At 44.1% G+C, this 19,227-nt stretch overlaps 8 protein-coding genes across 8 annotated transcripts; 5 read left to right on the top strand and 3 right to left on the bottom strand.

Moving 5' to 3' along the window:
• Positions 1-534: 534 nt before the first annotated feature.
• Positions 535-3,405, top strand: MSH2 (LALA0S08e02300g1_1; the record flags this gene model as incomplete). The annotated part of the gene is made up of 1 exon (XM_022771027.1): positions 535-3,405. The coding sequence occupies one exon, from the start codon at positions 535-537 to the stop codon at positions 3,403-3,405; it is 2,871 nt and encodes a 956-aa protein (XP_022629648.1).
• Positions 3,406-4,021: 616 nt separating this feature from the next.
• Positions 4,022-4,990, top strand: ARA1 (LALA0S08e02278g1_1; the record flags this gene model as incomplete). Its single annotated transcript, XM_022771026.1, has 1 exon — positions 4,022-4,990. One exon carries the CDS (start codon positions 4,022-4,024, stop codon positions 4,988-4,990), a length of 969 nt encoding a protein of 322 aa, XP_022629647.1.
• A 152-nt stretch (positions 4,991-5,142) lies between these two features.
• Positions 5,143-7,860, bottom strand: LALA0_S08e02256g (LALA0S08e02256g1_1; the record flags this gene model as incomplete). Its single annotated transcript, XM_022771025.1, has 1 exon — positions 5,143-7,860. The coding sequence occupies one exon, from the start codon at positions 7,858-7,860 to the stop codon at positions 5,143-5,145; it is 2,718 nt and encodes a 905-aa protein (XP_022629646.1).
• A 699-nt stretch (positions 7,861-8,559) lies between these two features.
• Positions 8,560-9,474, top strand: APD1 (LALA0S08e02234g1_1; the record flags this gene model as incomplete). The annotated part of the gene is made up of 1 exon (XM_022771024.1): positions 8,560-9,474. The coding sequence occupies one exon, from the start codon at positions 8,560-8,562 to the stop codon at positions 9,472-9,474; it is 915 nt and encodes a 304-aa protein (XP_022629645.1).
• Positions 9,475-9,496: 22 nt separating this feature from the next.
• On the bottom strand, positions 9,497-10,231 carry MPD2 (LALA0S08e02212g1_1; the record flags this gene model as incomplete). The annotated part of the gene is made up of 1 exon (XM_022771023.1): positions 9,497-10,231. One exon carries the CDS (start codon positions 10,229-10,231, stop codon positions 9,497-9,499), a length of 735 nt encoding a protein of 244 aa, XP_022629644.1.
• A 643-nt stretch (positions 10,232-10,874) lies between these two features.
• LALA0_S08e02190g (LALA0S08e02190g1_1) lies at positions 10,875-13,190 on the bottom strand (the record flags this gene model as incomplete). The annotated part of the gene is made up of 1 exon (XM_022771022.1): positions 10,875-13,190. The coding sequence occupies one exon, from the start codon at positions 13,188-13,190 to the stop codon at positions 10,875-10,877; it is 2,316 nt and encodes a 771-aa protein (XP_022629643.1).
• Positions 13,191-14,765: 1,575 nt separating this feature from the next.
• LALA0_S08e02168g (LALA0S08e02168g1_1) lies at positions 14,766-16,550 on the top strand (the record flags this gene model as incomplete). The annotated part of the gene is made up of 1 exon (XM_022771020.1): positions 14,766-16,550. The coding sequence occupies one exon, from the start codon at positions 14,766-14,768 to the stop codon at positions 16,548-16,550; it is 1,785 nt and encodes a 594-aa protein (XP_022629642.1).
• Positions 16,551-17,349: 799 nt separating this feature from the next.
• LALA0_S08e02146g (LALA0S08e02146g1_1) lies at positions 17,350-19,158 on the top strand (the record flags this gene model as incomplete). Its single annotated transcript, XM_022771019.1, has 1 exon — positions 17,350-19,158. The coding sequence occupies one exon, from the start codon at positions 17,350-17,352 to the stop codon at positions 19,156-19,158; it is 1,809 nt and encodes a 602-aa protein (XP_022629641.1).
• Positions 19,159-19,227: the final 69 nt, after the last annotated feature.

Raw genomic sequence — 19,227 nt, 5'->3', positions numbered from 1 at the left:
ACCTTCTTGTCTTTCGGTTGTACAAGTGTGTCGTTCTCAGTCGATGCCCTGTCACCTGCGTGTCAGATAAGTACATAGTGATATATGCATTTTCTTTGATCAGCTACTTTGCAACAGAGTCAATAGAAGTATGTCACATTGAGTGGGTCTGTCGCATACGTTAGCGAAATCTCGTTCTGGGCAAATATAGGGTTCCATTCCCTACTCAAAAGCAGAAGTGACACAGTAAATCGCCAAATTCAAAAATATATTAATGAAATGAGATCTACGAACAAAGCACATTATTAAAAGCTTCGAGAACTGACTCAACTCACAGTGTTCTTGAAATCTCGGTCTATAGATTCGTAACGTCAGTAAAATATCACCATTTGATATCACGTCACACGGACACGCGTAATCAAGAATTTACCTATATTATGACATTGTCAAATTTACGCGTTTGTCGAGCTGATGATCTCACTAAACAGTTCTTTAAACCTACAGTTGCTGTTAATCGAATAAGATTACGGATACCAAACTCTTTGGCAAGCAGCAATGTCCTCCACTCGTCCGGAGTTAAAGTTCTCAGATGCATCGGAGGAAAGAGGCTTTTATAAACGGTTCTCCACGCTACCGGAAAAGCCATCTCAAACTGTAAGAGTCGTCGATAAAGGTGAATACTACACCGTGGTTGGAAATGACGCTATCTTTGTAGCTGAAAACATTTATCACACCAGTTCGGTTTTGAAAGACTGCAGAATCGACCCTGGAACCGCGAAATCCATTCACGAGCCTCTCAAGTACGTTACGATCTCATCTCAGGTTCTTTCAGGCCTTTTAAAATTCTGCTTATTGGAACATGGAATGAAAGTAGAGATCTATGACAAATCGTGGAAGCCGCTCAGAAGCGGCTCGCCGGGAAACATCGAACAAGTGGACGATCTTATGAATATCTCATTTGATTCCGCAATTGTTCTTGCAAGTATCAAGATTCAACCTAACGCTCAGGAAGGAAATTGTGTCTTAGGAGTGTCCTTCATAGACAGCGGGTCTTACAAATTGGGCATGCTAGATATTGTTGATAATGAAGTGTTCTCAAATTTGGAAAGTTTCCTAATTCAAATGGGTGTTAAAGAGTGTCTTCTCCCTGATCAAAGAACAAATGAAACAATCTCTAACGAGCTAAAAAAAATGGTTGGGGTCTTAGACCGTTGTGGCTGCGTCTCCACTTTCGTGAAAAACTCAGAATTTACGCATAAAGATGTTGAACAAGACCTTGTCAAGCTAGTTGGGGACGAACTTTCAATGTCGCTGATGAAATTTTCCAACTTGGCACTTGGGTCATGTAATGCTTTGCTGGGATACTTGCAAATCATGGCCGATGAATCGCAGATGGGAAAATTTGAACTGGTTCAGCATTCGCTCACTGAATTTATGAAATTAGATGCATCCGCGCTTAAAGCACTTAACGTCTTTTCTTTGAACGGCCAAGCATCGAATGGCATACCAGTGAGTCATGGGACGCTTGGAAGCGGACCCAGAATCAGCAGTCTTTTCCAGCTATTGAATAAGTGCAAGACCAATGCTGGAGTAAGGTTATTGAATGAATGGCTCAAGCAGCCTCTTACCGACGTTGAAGAAATTGAAAAGAGACATGATTTGGTCGACTTCTTGAGCGACCAGCTTGAGCTTAGACAAGTGTTACAAACCGAGTACCTTCCATTAGTTCCAGACGTGAGAAGGTTAACAAAAAAACTGATAAGAAACGGCAATCTCGAGGATGTCCTTAAAATCTATCAATTTGCCAGGAAGGTTCCTGAAATATCACAGGTATTGGACGAGTATTTGAAGGACGTCACTGATGATTCTTCGATAAAACTTCTAGTTTTGAATACCTGGCAAAAGCCCTTAACTGAACATCTGGCTCCTCTCGACAAATTTCAGGAGATGGTGGAAGCAACTGTTGATTTGGACGCTTACGAGTCTACAAACGAATTCATGATTAAGGTTGACTTCAATGAAGACTTAGCTAAGATTCGTGGTGATTTGGACAGTTTGAAAGATAAAATAAAGACCATTCATCTTGACGCTGCCGAGGAATTGGGATTTGACCCCGAAAAGAAGCTTAAGTTGGAAAATCATCATACTCATGGCTGGTGTATGAGGCTGACAAGAAACGATGGAAAAGAACTTCGCCAACATAAGAAATTCCTGGAGCTGACAACGGTGAAAGCAGGTATTTACTTCAGCACCAAAGAGCTCAAGCAGATATCAGAACAAACGGCCCTTCTACAAAAAGAATACGACCGATTGCAGTTCGATCTCGTGAAAGAGATAGTGCAAATAACATTAACTTACACGCCTGTTCTGGAAAAACTGTCGATCGTGCTAGCTAAATTGGATGTTCTGAGCTCATTCGCCCATGTATCATCGTATGCCCCAATTCCGTACGTCAGGCCCACGATGCATGGACTTGGCACGCAACGAAAGACTGAACTCATTGCATCACGGCACCCAGTTCTTGAAGTTCAGGACGATGTGGCCTTTATTTCGAATGACGTTCGCCTAGAGAGTGGTAAGAACGAATTTCTCATAATCACAGGACCCAATATGGGCGGTAAATCTACCTACATCCGCCAAGTGGGAGTTATTTCGCTGATGGCGCAAATAGGATGCTTTGTACCTTGTGACACAGCGGAAATTGCGGTCGTAGACGCTGTTTTGTGTCGTGTGGGAGCCGGGGACTCGCAATTGAAAGGTGTTTCGACCTTTATGGTAGAAATGCTGGAAACAGCATCAATTCTCAAGAACGCTACGGAAAACTCGCTGATTATTGCCGACGAACTGGGGAGAGGAACAAGCACGTATGACGGGTTTGGACTTGCATGGGCGATATCTGAACACATTGCTACCAAAATCAAATGTTTTGCATTATTTGCAACCCATTTCCACGAGCTCACATTATTGGCCAACGAAGTCCACACGGTTCAAAACATGCATGTCATTGCCCATATAGAAGACGTGAATGCAGGTTCTCACTCTGAGGACGACATTACATTACTCTACAAAGTCGAGCCAGGTATTTCCGACCAGTCTTTCGGTATTCATGTGGCTGAAGTTGTACAGTTCCCCACCAAAATCGTCTCCATGGCAAAGCGAAAAGCTGCTGAGCTTGAAAACCTCAAACAGGACTCTCAAATGCTGAAAAAGCAAAAGTGCACGTCTGACGAGATCGCAGAGGGCACTCAAGTTCTGAAAACCCTACTTAAAGGATGGGTGAAAGAAGTTCGCGACGAAGGTTTCGAGGATTCCATCACCGAAGAACAAAGCCAAGAGAAGATACTACAGCTGCTCAGAAAGGTAACAACGACATCTGCTCATTCCGACAACAAATTCATCAAAGAGATATCCCAGCTTTTGATGTGAAAATACAACCAGTGATTAGACAATAGACCGTGAATGCCAATAGCAACACAGACCTGTCCGTTCTATCATTTAATGCGACAAGCATCGTGCTTTAATGTGTCAAGCATGAAAAATGTGCACGAGATTGCGTCTTCCGGAAACTTTTTCATTCTTCGACGGATTCTATCTGAACGAACGTTATTCAAGTTTCTAAAATGACTATAGCAAAGTGTCGATTACGAAGTCAGAAACCCGCGAACTGCATAACCTGGGGAATCGTTGTCATTTTGAAGATCCCGACAGTGAAGATACCGACAGTGTAATTGTGACAATACCCTTCTCCGGAAAGGAAGGAGTCTCGACGAAAAAATCTCACAGTCCAACGTTAATTGCGGTTAGTGCAAAGTGAGTCCCATGACTTAATCAAAGGTCTTGTTGACACATAAGGGTAGCGCAAAGTATGCCTTTGCAGCTCGCTGCTGGTGAAGCAACATTGTTTTGCGATTGGTTCCGGTAATGTTATAAAAGAATCAAGGCAGTGCAGGCAGATGGCCGTATCATAAATAAAGTGTGGAACGCACCACGATCAGCCAACTAGAACCCTACAAAAGACTAAAGGACATATAATTGATTAACAATGCTACACCCTAAGAACACGGAAATTTATTTCGAGCTGAACACCAAAGCAAAGATCCCAGCTTTGGGTCTTGGAACGGCTAATGAACCCGAACAAATTCCACAAACAAAACAAGCCATCAAGGCTGCAATCAAAGCGGGTTACAGACTTATTGACACAGCATGGGCTTATCAATGTGAAGATCGTATTGGTGAAGCTTTGAGAGAAATTTTTGATGAAGGTGTGCTCAAGAGAGAAGACATCTTCATTACGACGAAGGTATGGCCAACCCACTGGGACATTGCCTCCGAATCCATCGACCGTTCTTTGAAGAATCTGGGGGTGGACTATGTCGACCTTGTGCTTCAACATTGGCCTTTGTGCTTCAACAGAGTTGAGGACAAGAACGGCGTGGACGGGATTGTGAGGAACCCCACGCACGAGGATGGCAGTCCCAATATCAACACAGAGGGTGACTATTTGTCCACCTACAAGCAATTAGAAAAAATGTACTTGAACAAGGACCCTCGTTTCAAAGCCATCGGTGTGTCCAACTACCCTGTAGAGTATCTGCAAAGGCTGCTTAAGGAGTGCACCGTTGTTCCAGCTCTGAACCAGGTGGAAATTCATCCCCAACTGCCACAGGTGGAATTACGCGAATTTTGCCAAACGCACAAAATTGTTCTGGAATCCTACTCACCCTTCGGTGCAACTGGTTCACCTTTGAACCAGAATCAAAGGTTCCAAGCGCTTGCTGAAAAGTATTCCTGTACCCCTAACGATATCCTTTTAGCCTACAACATCAGACAAGGGCAAGTTGTAGTTCCCCGCTCGGTCAATCCAAAGAACATTGTGTCCAACATCGAATTTGTGCCTTTGGCCAAGGAAGATATTACTTTCTTGACCCAATACGGTCTTGAAAACCCAATGCGTTTCAGAGATGAACCATTTGCGGAATCTATACCTGGTTTCCGCGAGAACAAGAATTAGGCTCATTGAGCTGGCCTCGACTGAGTGCCCCTCGAATGACAGACCAAGGATATAACGAGAGTATCTAGTAACGAACTGTCCGCGTCTATAATTTTACATAAACGATAAGAAGCATGACGACGACTCATAAACCAAAGTTCCACATACAATTTTTACATCATGGCTGGGAAAGCAAAATCTCTTTCGAAGAACAAATTGTCTAAGGCATTTTCAAACTCTGTCTGATCACTTGAAAATGTGGTTCCTGGAACTTCATTTACATCGTTAGGACTGAAATTCACACCGAAAGATCCTTCGAAGCCATTAAGCAGTTCGCTCCCAACTGCGGAAGCTTCCTGGCCAGGGTTTACCAATGAACTTTTGACTTCTAAATCCTGCTCTCCACTAGATGGTGCAAAATTGTCCCTAGACACAATTTGGATGGGAAGTGACGATAAAAGACACTTGAAATCGTTAACATTAACCTCACTGAAAAGGTGGAATGCCCTGGGAAAATCCGATTCTTTACGCATTCTTTCCAACGCTACTTCATCGTTTTCGGCGCCATCAGGTAAGCCGGCAGCGGGTGCAAAGATATTCAAGTGTTCGCGCAGCTGGTTTACAGCGACAACTTTGTTCTGCTCACACCGATCCATCCAAAAAGCAAACTTGTTACTGATGGAGTCGGAAGTGAAATTGTAGTTGCCTGCCTGGGGACACAAGCTATTAAAAGATTGGATTGCAAGCATCAGAAGGAAGGTATAAATAAACATGGAAACATTCCATTTGATGTTGTCTTCCAAAAGTTTTGAGTCACCCTCATTGCATAGGTACGTGTAAGCATTGCATAAAGCAGCAATGTATTTGGCCGTCTCTTCTTCATGAGCGGACGCAATCGACGTTAGAAGCAACCCGTAAGCACCCACGCTTAAGATGTAAAACATTCTCTGCAACATGTGAGGAACGAACTTAATTTGAGGCCATACTGATATAAGTTGCATAGCGGAAAAACGCAGATCTTGAAGCGTGCTTTCATGCAGGAGCTCGACATTGAAAGTAGAACGCGAGTGTATTTCAGTGTTGTCATTGATAAAGGAAGACATCATTTGACTTACCAGCATCGTCAGATACAAGCGTTCAAAATGAAAGGATAGAACACTTACTGAAAGTATTTCGGAGTGAATGTTTGTAACCTCTGTCTCAGTTTTGTTATGAAGATTTTCAATGTGCTTTTCGTAGTGCTCAATCGACAGTTCTTTAGGTAATGTCTCATCCCATTCTCTCAAATCACTGAGAATCGAAAGAGCGCACCGAATAACCTCGTCGAATGTTGTTCTGTACATAACGTCGGGCCCCAAGAGATCTCTGTAAATTCTACCCGAAATTTCGCTCAGTTGCATCCCGTAGTAACATCCTGCAAGAAGAAGAGTATCGGGGCTGGTTAAAAGAAGCGAGATCGAGTGTTCGAGACTATCATCGTTTGAGAGTTCTTGTTCGGAAGTCAATTTGCGGCCAAGATCGTGATTCTTGATGAATTCGGCATAGAAATCCTCTGTGAAGACATCAGTCTCATCAATGTTTATCAAAGGAGCCTTACAAAATGCCAAAGATAAATGTGCATCAATTGTGACACACAGATACCACATCTTGAGTCTTAACCACGAGTCCTCAAAACTAAGACCTTCATAAGACTTACGCTTATGAAGCCCCGCGTCTTGTGCATACCTCTGGGCCACGCAAAAGATGCTATAAGCAACGTTTGCGCTAATTTTAGTTTGAACGTATTGGTATAACAGGAGAAGGGCTTGCACAGACCGGAACCCTTCGCTTATCAAAGATACCTTATGGTACTGATACATGGAGTTGAGAAGCATGTGGCTTTCACGTATGTGCATTTCTGAAGTTGGTTGCTTTAAGTAGTAGTCATCTGTTCCACTGACATCATAAACTGTACAGACGCAAATCCAGATATCAATTAGTAGATATTCAGAATAGGAAAGTTTCTCTCCAGCATAACATCGGTCAACTATTGCAGCCAGCTCACTGTAGCCCACTATACTAAAAGCACCTTTAAAAATGCGATATTCGCACATTTGCATCATTTTTTGGACAACATGCTTTGGTGGTAGTGGATAGAGTTGTGGTCCAGTAACGGGAACAAATGGGTTAGAGTAATCAATCAGTTTCTTTACCTCTGCCACGTACCATTTGGATGATACTACAAACACGTCCATGAGAGGGGCAAAGGAGGTTACTACTGGCACCTCAGCATCTGCATTGGAGTTGGTCTGATTTTGTTGCCCGTAACACAGCTTGGCCTGCTTGCGAAGCCATGCGATACGTCGCTTGGTGATCAAAGAAGATTTGTAGCGTTTTGGTTTCGGATGTGGAGACACATCAATCAAACCCGGTATCTTAACAGTCTGGCCTTGTCGTAGCCTTGAGCCCTTGAGGGCCATTGCTTGATGTTGAGGTTTGGAAAAGCTTTGAGGGGCGCTTTTCTTCGACAGAAGCCCGAGTAGCACATTTATTTGTGATTCCAGGACCTCCAGCTTGTTTTCAAGCGCATGTAAGGGCGAATCCGAGCGGGTGGTCTCTGCCAGGGCATTCAAATCGGTTTTTGACAGCGACATGCTACTTTTCCGGGCGTTTTTCGCTCCGCCGCCAGAGACTCGTGGTTTTTCAACGTCATATCCTTGAACAAGGCGTTGTCGTTCCATTTCATGGTGGTGCTTGAACGTACAGGGAACTCCGAATTTCACACAGTTGTCGCACATGTCTGTGGTTGGGTTGACCATCCCGCACCGAATTTTCCGCTTGCGACAATGGTCGCAAGCTTTGGGGACCCGTTTTCTAACTTTGGGAGTCAACTGATCCGTGAAGGGATCCATGATGACAGCTTCGGAAAGTAAAAAGCCAAGAGATGTCAAATTTCAACGTATTTGGACCCAGAAAAAAGGGAAGCCAAAATTCCAGAGATAAGCAGACAAATTTATATAGTATCGAGCAGCAATGGGCTAGTTAGAAAGTACAAAATCGTGTCGATTCAATGTATTTCCCGTCTTTCATAAAATGACAGAATAACAAGCTTGGATATCTTCAATTTTGGCCAATTAGTACTAATTAAAGGTTAGTTGTTAGTAATAATGTTGTTACCTTTCCGATGCCGAAACCCACATCATTAACCACGGTTGTGTCACCTGTATCCCGCTCTTAAACCCGAGCAATACCCGCTCAGTCATGTGATATGCGTTTAAAGGCCTGGATAGGATATGCGGTTTGAGGGTCAGAAAAATTATTCGATTACAGAGAATCAAATCGTTATCAACACGTGACCAGGAGATAAGACGGAGTTTATCGGCCGGCCGGACCTGAAAAAAAAATACATAATAATTACCATAATGTTGATTTTACACCATCTATCAAATCTACTAACTAACTATATAACAACTCTATAAAAGCAGAATGTATATATCAGCTTCTGGCTCTTGATGCACCTCTAAATCATCTCTCTTGAACATCCGAAGCCTGTCGATCGAACGTCTTTTGTTACGTATAACAAAGTAAAGCTAAACTCGAACATCGAGCAAATGGGATTGCTGGGGTATTTCAAAGATTCTCAACAGGTTTCCAAACAAGATCTGGAGGCGATCGAGCAGGTCGTCGAGCTCTGTGATCGCCAATGCGGTGATTGCGATGCAGAAGAGGGCGCTGCGGCCATCGAACGAGGTGAAGCCAAATTTGGAAAATTGAAAATCGAGCATAACGCTTCGTTGTACGGGTCTTCCGAGACTGCCAAAATCCATTTTGTGGTACCCACATCGCAAACAGATTGGGCCCGCGACGCTTGTGAAGAAAAAAAGGGCTCTGTGCAATACAAGATCGCCAGATGGATCGACAAACATGGAGCAGATTACCCGCAGGGCACGGGCGACGCTATCAAATGTAGCGTTTCATCGTTGCCCATCGATGCCATGGACATAGATGTGATGCGCGGCATAAAAAACGACGTTCTCGTGCTACCACATTTCTTAAAAATCAAAGCTCTTTCAGCGTCAGATGTAAAGTCTCAGCTCAACAAACTGGTTCCTCTGTTGCTTGCAAACGAGCGGGACCAGCTTTTGGCTCTCGAAAATATCGAAGAAGCCCGTGAAAACTCGTTTGTGTTTCTGTGCTCCCACAAGACCCGCGATAAACGGTGCGGCATCACAGCTCCCATCTTGCAAAAACTGTTTCATCAAGAGCTACAACCACACGGTCTATATCGCGACAACTCCGATTTTCGGCCAGGTGGATGCACAGTAGGTTTCGTGAACCATGTAGGAGGCCATAAATTCGTCGCAAACGTGGTCCTGTATCTGAAATCTTCCCATTCGCTCATCTGGCTGGCCAGAGTAACTCCAAAAAACGTCCCCGCCATTGTCAATCTTATGATAGTTCCCGAAAAACCTCAGCTTCCGTGGCCCGAAAAGGTCAGGTGTGTTGAGCAATACGCGGCGTGGTGAAAGTGTCGTAAAACTCCACCTCTTACAACTCATCACGGTTTTCAGCCTGTCTTGTGTTTTCCAGGGCCCTTAGCAAAGCAATTTTCAATTTGGTGGTTTCCGAATCTTTATTTTCGTCAATCTCCAACGTATTTTCCAGCTTTCTGATCTCTTTCTTTACATCTTTAACCAGCGATAAGTACTTTCTCAATGATATGCAGTCTTCGTCAGGACAACTGCGATCAGATAATATACGCTCGACCTTAGTTTCCTGCTCGGTGCTTTCAATCACTTTCTCCACAAAATTGGTCAAAATGGGCAAATCCCTGCTTCCTTTAAATTCCACCACTCTGTTAAGATCCATATCCCACGTTGCGCTGAAAGCCCGATTTTTGATCGAATTGATAACTCTAGACCACCAAGGTTTCTTAACTGGAGCTTCAAGCTCAACATCCATCTTTTCTGGCTCTGTCAGTGGCTTGATAACCTCAACCATTGGGAATCCCGGTAATCTTCTGCATATTGTAGAAGCGAACACCTCACAATTCACCTCCAGAAAGGTAACATTGGCTGCAGAATTGTCGAACTTTTCACTCAGTTGTTCAAAAACAGGACCAAGTCCCTTGCAATGCGAACACCAAGTCGTAAAATACTTGACCACAGTGTAAGCATCGCGGTTTATAGTGTCATAGAAAAAGTCCAATGACGCCACTTCCTCCACGCGGCAGGCGACTAGAAGAGTTGACATTGCAACCGTAAAGATCTGTAGCAATCTCATTGGGGCGATGTATCTTTTTGAATAAGCGTTTGTAGATCAAAAGGACGATGCTTTTGGTGTTCTCGTGGTACTTAGTCAGGCCTGACATCTCGAGATCTATTACTATAGATGCTATTATGATTCTCAGCTCTATCATTTTGTACGCGTGTGACGATAGAGCTGCTTTGGCACATTGTCTGTCATCTTGAATACCAACATCAAAACGGGCAAAACCGTGTTGTTATTGCCGATCTTGTTTGAGTGATCTTTATTATTTCAAGCTTTCCTTTAAGGGAATCCAGCTTTTTTATGTGAATGGCTTTTCAGCCATGTCCTCAAAGTGAAAAACTTGGACTCAAGACATTTACTTGAATAGTATTATCGCAATTATATAACATATACTTATCCCATGTGTACAAGTTATCACACAGTTTCTTTCAACGTTCAGATCCACTCGTTATATGATCAAAAAGTCACGGCAAGTTTTGATACTATACTTTTATTTAATTATATACATGTACCGCCTGAGCAGCTTGAGAACGGTATCAAACTATTTACATGGAGATGGATCAGTGAAGGTGTCTCCTATGAGTGAGCTGTTGCAAGCTCTGTATTAAAAGCGCTTTTTACGACGATTTTTTTGTTTTTAGTGCAACATTGACAATCACGCTTGGTCTCCAGCAAGCATGTCAAAATCTGTCAAGAAGTCACCCGCATCCATCTCGATAAGATCTGTAAATCCGTTACTATAACTGTTCCAGACTTCGTCTGCCAACATTTTCACCACTTCTTCCGGTACTTCGTCATTTCCGACCGACGACCAATTGTGAGTCACCTCAACCCGGGTTCTGCTATCGAGACCTACCTCAAAGACTGTACGATTAACACGTTCTAAAGCCATCATGATCACAAAATAATGTGAGTTCCATAGCATGTGTGTCAATCTTGTATGTTCAGGCTTCCAAAGCTCGTCAAAGACTGAACAAAACTTTTCAAAATTGCCGCGAAAACTCGTGAAGATCTTATCATCAGGAACAGAGAGAGAGTCCAACGATGTTTCATCCCCACTGCAGTCTTCCATGGACACTATGAGCCCCTTTTCGAATAACGTAATCTTGAAGAACATCAGACCATACATTTCAGTCAACATTCGAATTGGTAGAGAACCAAGTAGCAAAATGCATAGGTTCAACATAGGAGTCAGAACTTTACTTTGGTGTAACTGCGAAGCCATAAATCGCTCTTCATCTGACTTATAACACCTCAATATTGTATTTACCGAGACTGCTATTCCAACCAGCATGGATTTGACAAATCCATTCTTCGTAGCAATTGTGATGACCTCTTCTGAAACTCTTGTCAGATCGTAAAAGTTGGTCAACATAGACAAAGCCGGGGATAGGATTTGAATGTCGAAGAGATCAATCTGCAAAATTAGCGAAGAATCGGTATAGTACTTCAACGGTTTGAAGTATTTTTGAATAAAATCAGTCATTTTTGAAACCAAGGTCATTAAGGGAGGTCTGTTCACAGGGTCGTATAGTGCTTGCAAGCATTTTCTACCAACGAAAAGGAAATTTCGAAGTAACGGAATGCGACCACTCTCAGGAGTTGGCAATTTAGAGTCATTGTAATGGGCTGCTGCGACAGTCGCGGGAGATCCAATGTCGAACGATACGCACAAATCGACGTAAAGGGTCCAGTACCATAGATTTTGTAGAGAAGTAACTGAGCCCACAACTGAAGTTTTATTCATGTATAGCTTCTCAATGTCTTTGTGTAAACCCAAGCTCATCGATGTGGAACACAGCAGACCTGACAAAGAGACTAAATGAGAACACCCACTTCCACTGATACCGTTATACATTCGGAGCATGCACATCAAAAGCAGAAACTGCGCTCTTTCGACATATACGGATTTAGCAGTTGTGAACCCCGATAAGGAGATGCTCAGTCGCTGGAAAGAAGCAGGAATATTCTTTTTGTAATGAACAAGACTCAGGATCATCAAAACGACACCAATATTAAAAAAATTCTGCTTTCTTTCGGTCAACAGCAGAACAACTGGTCGTCTAGAGATATTATCACTTCCTTTGGTGGCGATGTAGCTTGGCATGAAACAAAGCTCGAAATCTCGAATCACCTTTTCTTTATCCAAAAACTGATAGTAAGTGTGCAGGGGGTCATCGAAAAACTCATGTAATCTGCTCAAAATTGTCTCATAAGGCGGCAAATCTGGTAAAATAGCGTTGATCAAACTTCCTGAGCCGGAGTATTCAAGTGAGCTGTAATCCATAGTGAGCAAGCCGCCATGGACATTTTTCCAAGCATCTAGCTCAGATTTCACTTTACGCCACACCTTGACATATTCGGAAACGAAACGATCGCCTGACGCAGTGATGATAGCCCTTATAGAAGTTGGTCCATAGTGAATGAAACGTCCGTCCTTTTCACGTAGTACGTAGAAATCGTTCAGATCTGTCTTTTGACCTTCCATCATAGGATTTTTGAAGCTTGTTGAGTCCATTTCGGTGTGCAGACTGCCGTCAACGGCCGTTGTCGTCGCTACAGCAGTGACATCGCTTTTCACGGTGCTGCAGTTGCCACCACTACTAACATCACTTATCGACGTTCCTGAACCGGGATCTCGCTCCGAGGTGTTGGTGCTATTTCCGTTGCTGCTGCAGAAGTCTGTTTCCGCGTGTGGATCTTCATCCAGCGTTGATTTGTCCAATGTTTCTTCGAGCTCTTTGATTCGACGAAGAAGTGCCACGTTCGGCTGCTTGCTGAACAGTTCGTCAGAGGTCAGCTGGAAGTTGAAGCCGTCCGTGTATATACATTCGGGCAGTTTTCTAGCCTGGCAAGCTCCACACATAGGTTTTTTTTGGTCACATTTCAGCTTCCGTTGTCGACAGAAAGTACAGGACTTGATAGTCTTACGTCTTCTTCTTCTTTGGTCCATGGATGGTCGTTCTGGCATGTTTACAAGGGGGCTGATTACGGTTTTTGACAATAAATCGCGGGTTTCACGCTCCGAAGTTTCTAGTAGGGGTTTCGTCGAGCTTACAACACGCTCACCATAAAAAAAGTTATGGGCCAAATGGCTTCTTTTGGGTCTTGTGTGAGTCCTTGAGATTCAAATCAAGGAGAAACACATCGTATTTGTCCAGTCGAGAACTCGACTGCAGGTAGTGGCGATGAGATGCACCTCATATATATATATATATGTACATATCAGTTTCAATATATATTTTTACGGCGGACATGGCCCAGAAGTCCGGCTTACAGCCGAGAAATGAGAGGACCCCTGCGGGTCACGTGCCACAATGTCTTTGCAGACTATGGCCACTTGAAGGGAGACTTCTCAAACTTGATAGTAGATGCTTACAATTTCTGTTCCAATTGATGCTTTCTGAATACGCGCTCGGAAGTGCAGTTTAGCGCTGTTTTCCAAAACTGTTCATCATCATGTACGGAACTAACGAAAAAGGTGTGTGAGTGGGCAAGGGGTAATCCTCCCATCAGTGAGGGCCCGTAAGGTTGTTTTCCCACACAGATAGCTCTCCGTTTTGGTTCTTCACCTTTCACTGTGTATTCGTGATCACGTTGCGCAGAAGACTGTTTCAATTTAATTTCGAAAAGTAAAGTTGAGCCCATATCCGACAAACCCCGTTTCGGGCGTCTCTTCTCCGAGACGGAAAAAAAAACCATTTCGTGTAAAGCGATCTCATTCGGAGTTCGTCACATGGGCAAGTGATATGCACGATGAGCCACTCTTGTAACACCATACACCATAATTTCTAGAGCCTACGGTGAAGAAAGATGATTTATTAGTACACACCGGAGATTGAGGCATATACTTTTCGAACAGACAAGAGACATATCAGGGATTGTAAACCGAGCCAGGACGTCTTAGAAGGAGACGACCAGCGCGGTGTAGGGTGAGTCACTGTCATTGTCATACCACTGACACAGGGCCGCAACATTATTTTGGTGAATGTGTAATCGTTCACGAGCTGAATTCTTGGCGCGCGGCAATCTCCGCGGATCAAAGAAGGAACGAAGGCACGTGACCAACAGGGTGTAGCTGACGTCAGCATATAATCTCCGTACATACCCGAAAGGCTTTCGAGTATTAAAGCAGAGCGATATCCAGCCAAGACCAGACATGCAGATGCCAGAGAACAAGACAGCTTACGAGAACGATACAAGACGTTGTTGAAAAGGTGAACTAGAGACACTCTGCACCAACTCCAAATTGCCCGTCTGCCAATCAAAACGACACACTACACCGTGGGATTCCAGCTTTCTTCCAATTGAGCACGTTACTACCGCTGTACTGTCAAATTCTTTCGCGTGAGAGACGTTTTCCTTTGTTCCAAACAAACACTCGCCAGACGTTTAAGGCTTCCTTTTTTTCCTCTTCTTCTTTCGTCCGTCCTATATCCGGCTTGGCATAAAAAAGAAATCCTCGAGAAAAGGGTCTGACGCATCTCTCCTGCATTATTACATAAACACGCATCAGAAGGCACGCGCAGCAACAACCACAATCATCATGAACGAGAAACTAGTGCTGGGCATGTGTCTGGGCTCACTGGCCCTAACGCTGTTTTTGGCAGCCCTGGACATCGTCATCGTCATTACCTTGTATGACGTTATTTCCGAGAAGTTTAACGCTTACGGCGAGATTGGATGGCTGGTTACAGGCTATTCGCTTCCCAACGCACTCTTCACCCTACTGTGGGGCCGTTTGTCCGCCCTTTACGGGCTCAAAACGTGTCTCTCGGCGTCGATTATAATTTTCGAAATCGGATCCCTGGTCGTAGCGCTTGCTAACTCCATGTCCATGCTCATCGGCGGTCGTGTCATCGCAGGTATCGGCGGTAGCGGGATCCAGTCGCTGGTATTTGTCGTGGGTACCTCGCTGGTCGAAGAGCGCAACAGAGGCATGGTAATCACCGTTCTGGGAATGGCTTTCATGGTCTCCAACGCCGTGGGGCCGGTTCTTGGCGGAGCTTTCAGCCAACACGTCAGTTGGCGTTGGTGTTTCTACATCAATTTGCCCATTGGAGGTCTGGCATATGCCATGTTGCAGATTTTTTACAACCCTGCAAAAGTCACATTTCGTGAAACCGTTGGCGACAAGGTGTCAGCTGTCAAAAGCTATCGCTATTCCAATATGCTAACGGCCAAATTTTGGGGCTACCTGTGGCGTTTCTTCATTTACAAGCTCGATTTCGTCGGATTCGCCTTGAGTTCCGCCGGATTTGTTCTGTTCCTGCTCGGACTCACTTTCGGAGGCGAAAAATACAGTTGGAGTTCAGGCACCATAATTGCGTACCTCACTGTGGGACTTGTCCTACTTGTGCTATGGTGTGTATATGATTTCATCGTCCTGCCGTATCTGGGTAAGTTCCTACCTGAAAACGAGCGTGCTGAGCCCTTGTTGCCTTGGGCTTCGGTGAAAATCATTGGTGCCCTTGCCGGAACAATTTCCAACTTCTTCGTGTGCTTTGGCATGAACATGGCAATGATTTATCTCATCCAGTTTTACCAGCTGGTAAGAAATGAAAGCGCAACTGCGTCAAGTATGCATATGTGGGGATTTCTTGTTCCAGCCATTGTGTTCATTGTTGTACAAGGTAATATCAGTAAAAGATTCGGAATCATCAAGCCTGTTGCTGTGGTAGGTTCTGCTTTGGGCACCGTCGGTGCTGGTCTCTTGACCATGCAAAATGGTTCGACTCCACTGGGGCATTCTATTGGCTACTCCATTCTTCCCGGTATCGGTTTCGCCGCTATCATGCAATCGACAATGCTCAGTGCGCAGATTCAAGTTGAAAAAACCGATCCTGATTTCCGTCAAAAATTCATTGAGTTGACGGCTCTCAATACGTTTGGTAAAGCGATGGGAATGGCTTTCGGTGGTATCGTCGCCACACTCATCTTTTCCTCCACGGTGAAAGATCGTTTAAAACACGCGGATTTCTCGATTCCCAATATGCAAAGCTCTGCAGATATTGTGAGCTACCGTGAACGTCACTACGACGGCGCAGAATCTCCATTAGCAAAGGTGCTGACCAAGGGCGTGCAAAACGTTTTTTATGTGTCGGTAGGATGTTATGCTTTGAGTTTCTTATTCAGTATATTCATGTCCAACAAGCGTTTGTTCGTGGGGCCCAAACCAGAAACACAGGATATGAGCAAGGATTTAGAGCACGACTCGACATCTCTCCACGATTCCAAGGGAGAGAAAAAATTTCTCGACACCGCATCCTCTGGTCCTTCTAGTTCTGAGGTCGGTTCCAACGCGCAAGCACAGCAAGTCAGGGACGCCTGAAAAGGGGGGGCAATTTTATTTCACAATGGGCGCGTACACTCACGCTACTTTCTAATAATTCTGTAGATAGCTTAGTAACAAAATTCCGTAAGTCACAACAACAGAACGGTGTGTACGTGCGCGAGCAGGCAGATCGTCTAATCCATGAATGTGAAAAATGTGTGTGCCTGTTAGAATGCATTGACGAATCATGGACGCTGTTAACACATGTCAGTTTTGTTTAGACTAACCAGTAGTATGGTAAGCTGCATTGTGCATTGTCCGAACGTATGGTCAATTATGACAGGTTTCTTCATCACTTTGTACTAATCTGTCATCAGCTGAAAACCTGTTCTTTCTCCCCTACTCTCGGTCCCATTCAGGCTTTGAGAGTTTAAAGAAAGAGTTCAACGGAAATGGAGAGCTAACTTACAAACTACTTTCACATTCCGCGATTTTCCGATCGCGCTCATTGACCTTTTGAATTTCTACCCACCAGACGTAAATGGACGATTTACAATCAGAAAAAGGTCTTGAACAGGAAGCAAAGTTTTTTAGCATTGCCGCCTCGTTTATTTTAAGCGCTATACTTACGATGAGCAGTGCTTTACGACTCAACGCCGCTTTTAACGCGAGTTTCTCTAGATTCTTTGATGGTCACCTGACAGGACCCTACAATCTAGTGTCAGTAATTTAACCTCAAGGATTCAACTGGACCAAGGATCATCGCTGCTCCCCGCAAATAATATTCAAACAAAAGCAGGATACCTGTCAGGTTTTTGTACTTTTATAGCTTTTAAATATATTTGAGGTTGAAGAGATGTTGGCAATCAATTTTCCTCTCGTCTTCACACTTTTTTCGCTAACCCTAACGCTTTTCTTAGCCGCTCTCGATATTGTCATTGTTATTACGCTGTATGAGACGATCGGTAGAAAATACAATGACTACGCAAGTATTGGATGGTTGGTTACCGGCTACTCGCTGCCCAGTGCCCTGTTCACGCTATTGTGGGGTCGTGTTGCTGCCATCGTGGGACTAAAAACAAGCTTGACGGCTTCTATCATTATATTTGAAATAGGATCTCTGATAGTGGCCGTTTCAAACTCGATGGGAATGCTTATTGGAGGTCGGGTAGTTGCTGGCTGTGGTGGTAGCGGTATCCAGTCGTTGGTGTTTGTCGTTGCTACGTCTCTGGTACAGGAAAGAAACAGAGGCCTTGTAATTATGATTTTGGGATTTGCTTTTGCCGTGGCTTTTGCAATCGGACCCGTACTAGGAGGTGCATTTACAGAGAATGTAACATGGAGATGGTGTTTTTTCATAAACTTGCCTATTGGTGGTCTGGCCTTGTTTTTACTGGTTCTCAGCTATAACCCAGATGACACATTTTGGTACGACTCTTTGAAAGCGCATTGCCAAGCAATCAAAAAACTTCCGTATAAGAACCTGACCACAAAAAAGACGTGGTATCGAGCTTTCCGATTTGTTGCTTTCGAACTAGATTTTATTGGTTTCGCTTTGTCGTCCTCCGGATTTGTGCTCTTTCTACTTGGAGTCACATTCGGCGGAAACGAGAACCCACGGCATTCGGGAACTATTATTGCGTACTTGACAGTAGGTGGATTTCTAATACTTTTCTGGGTATTGTTTGATTGTGTGATTCTATACTACTGGGCTTCCCTTCACCACGTTACGCAGCCCGTTCCATTGCTGAGAAAAAAGTTGTTTTTCCTCCCTGGGATCGCCACGAGTGCCCTTGTGGTGTTTTTCGGCTGCTTAGCATTCAACATGCAGTCCGTTTACGTTGTACAGTTTTATCAGTTGGTGCACAATAATGGGCCCACATCCGCTAGCATGCATTTGTGGGCATTTTTAGTGGCCACCTTGATTAGCATTGTTGCTATAGGAAAGGCTTCGTCGACATTTGGACGTATTAAACCAGTCATCGTTGCAGGTGTAACGCTGGGTCTCATAGGGTCCGGACTTTTGACTCTATTAAATACCACAAGTACGCTTGGAGACACAATAGGCTACTGTATTTTGCCGGGCGCTGCTTTTGGATGTATTCTGCAGGGAACATTGCTCAGCACCCAGCTGCAAATTGACAGAGACGCGATCGACTTCCACACTTTATTTATCGAGGCCACAGCAGTGAATGCGTTTTTCAAGTCTTTGGGAATGGCTTTCGGCGGTATCATGGCGACAATGATATTCACGAATTCGGTCAAAAACGACCTGAAGCATTCTGGAGCCGGATTACCACCTTTCACCAATATTGAAGCTTTGATTGCTTACCGTGCCCAAAACTACGATGGTTTAAACTCTGTTCTCTCCAAAATATTCGCCAAGGGTGTTCAAAATGTGATGTATGCTGCGTTGGGTTCCTATGCTATAGCCTTCATCTCGGGTCTTTTCACGTCCAATAAGAGGCTTGTCTCACCGTCGAAAGGAGACGATTTAGAGCATTCTTCGGCAGAAAACACCGTGCAAGAAAAAACGAGCAGCACTCTACACCCAAAAGACAGTCATCCAGTGGCAGATGAGAGATCAAAGTTACCTTTGCGGGAAAAGTTACTGACGGCCCTGAGATCAAAAAGAAGTTCCTCAACTTCATACAGTGACCAGTGAATAGTTGAGGACCTTGCTGTGAAGGGTAAATTCAATAAATTCAAAGGATCGACGCTGCAAATTGCATGA

The sequence above is a fragment of the Lachancea lanzarotensis genome, scaffold LALA0S08 (assembly GCF_000938715.1).
Source record: "Lachancea lanzarotensis genome assembly LALA0, scaffold LALA0S08, whole genome shotgun sequence".
In the NCBI taxonomy this organism is placed as follows: domain Eukaryota; kingdom Fungi; phylum Ascomycota; class Saccharomycetes; order Saccharomycetales; family Saccharomycetaceae; genus Lachancea; species Lachancea lanzarotensis.
The sequence above is the reverse complement of the archived record's forward strand: the minus strand, read 5'-3'. Positions and strand labels throughout refer to the sequence as shown.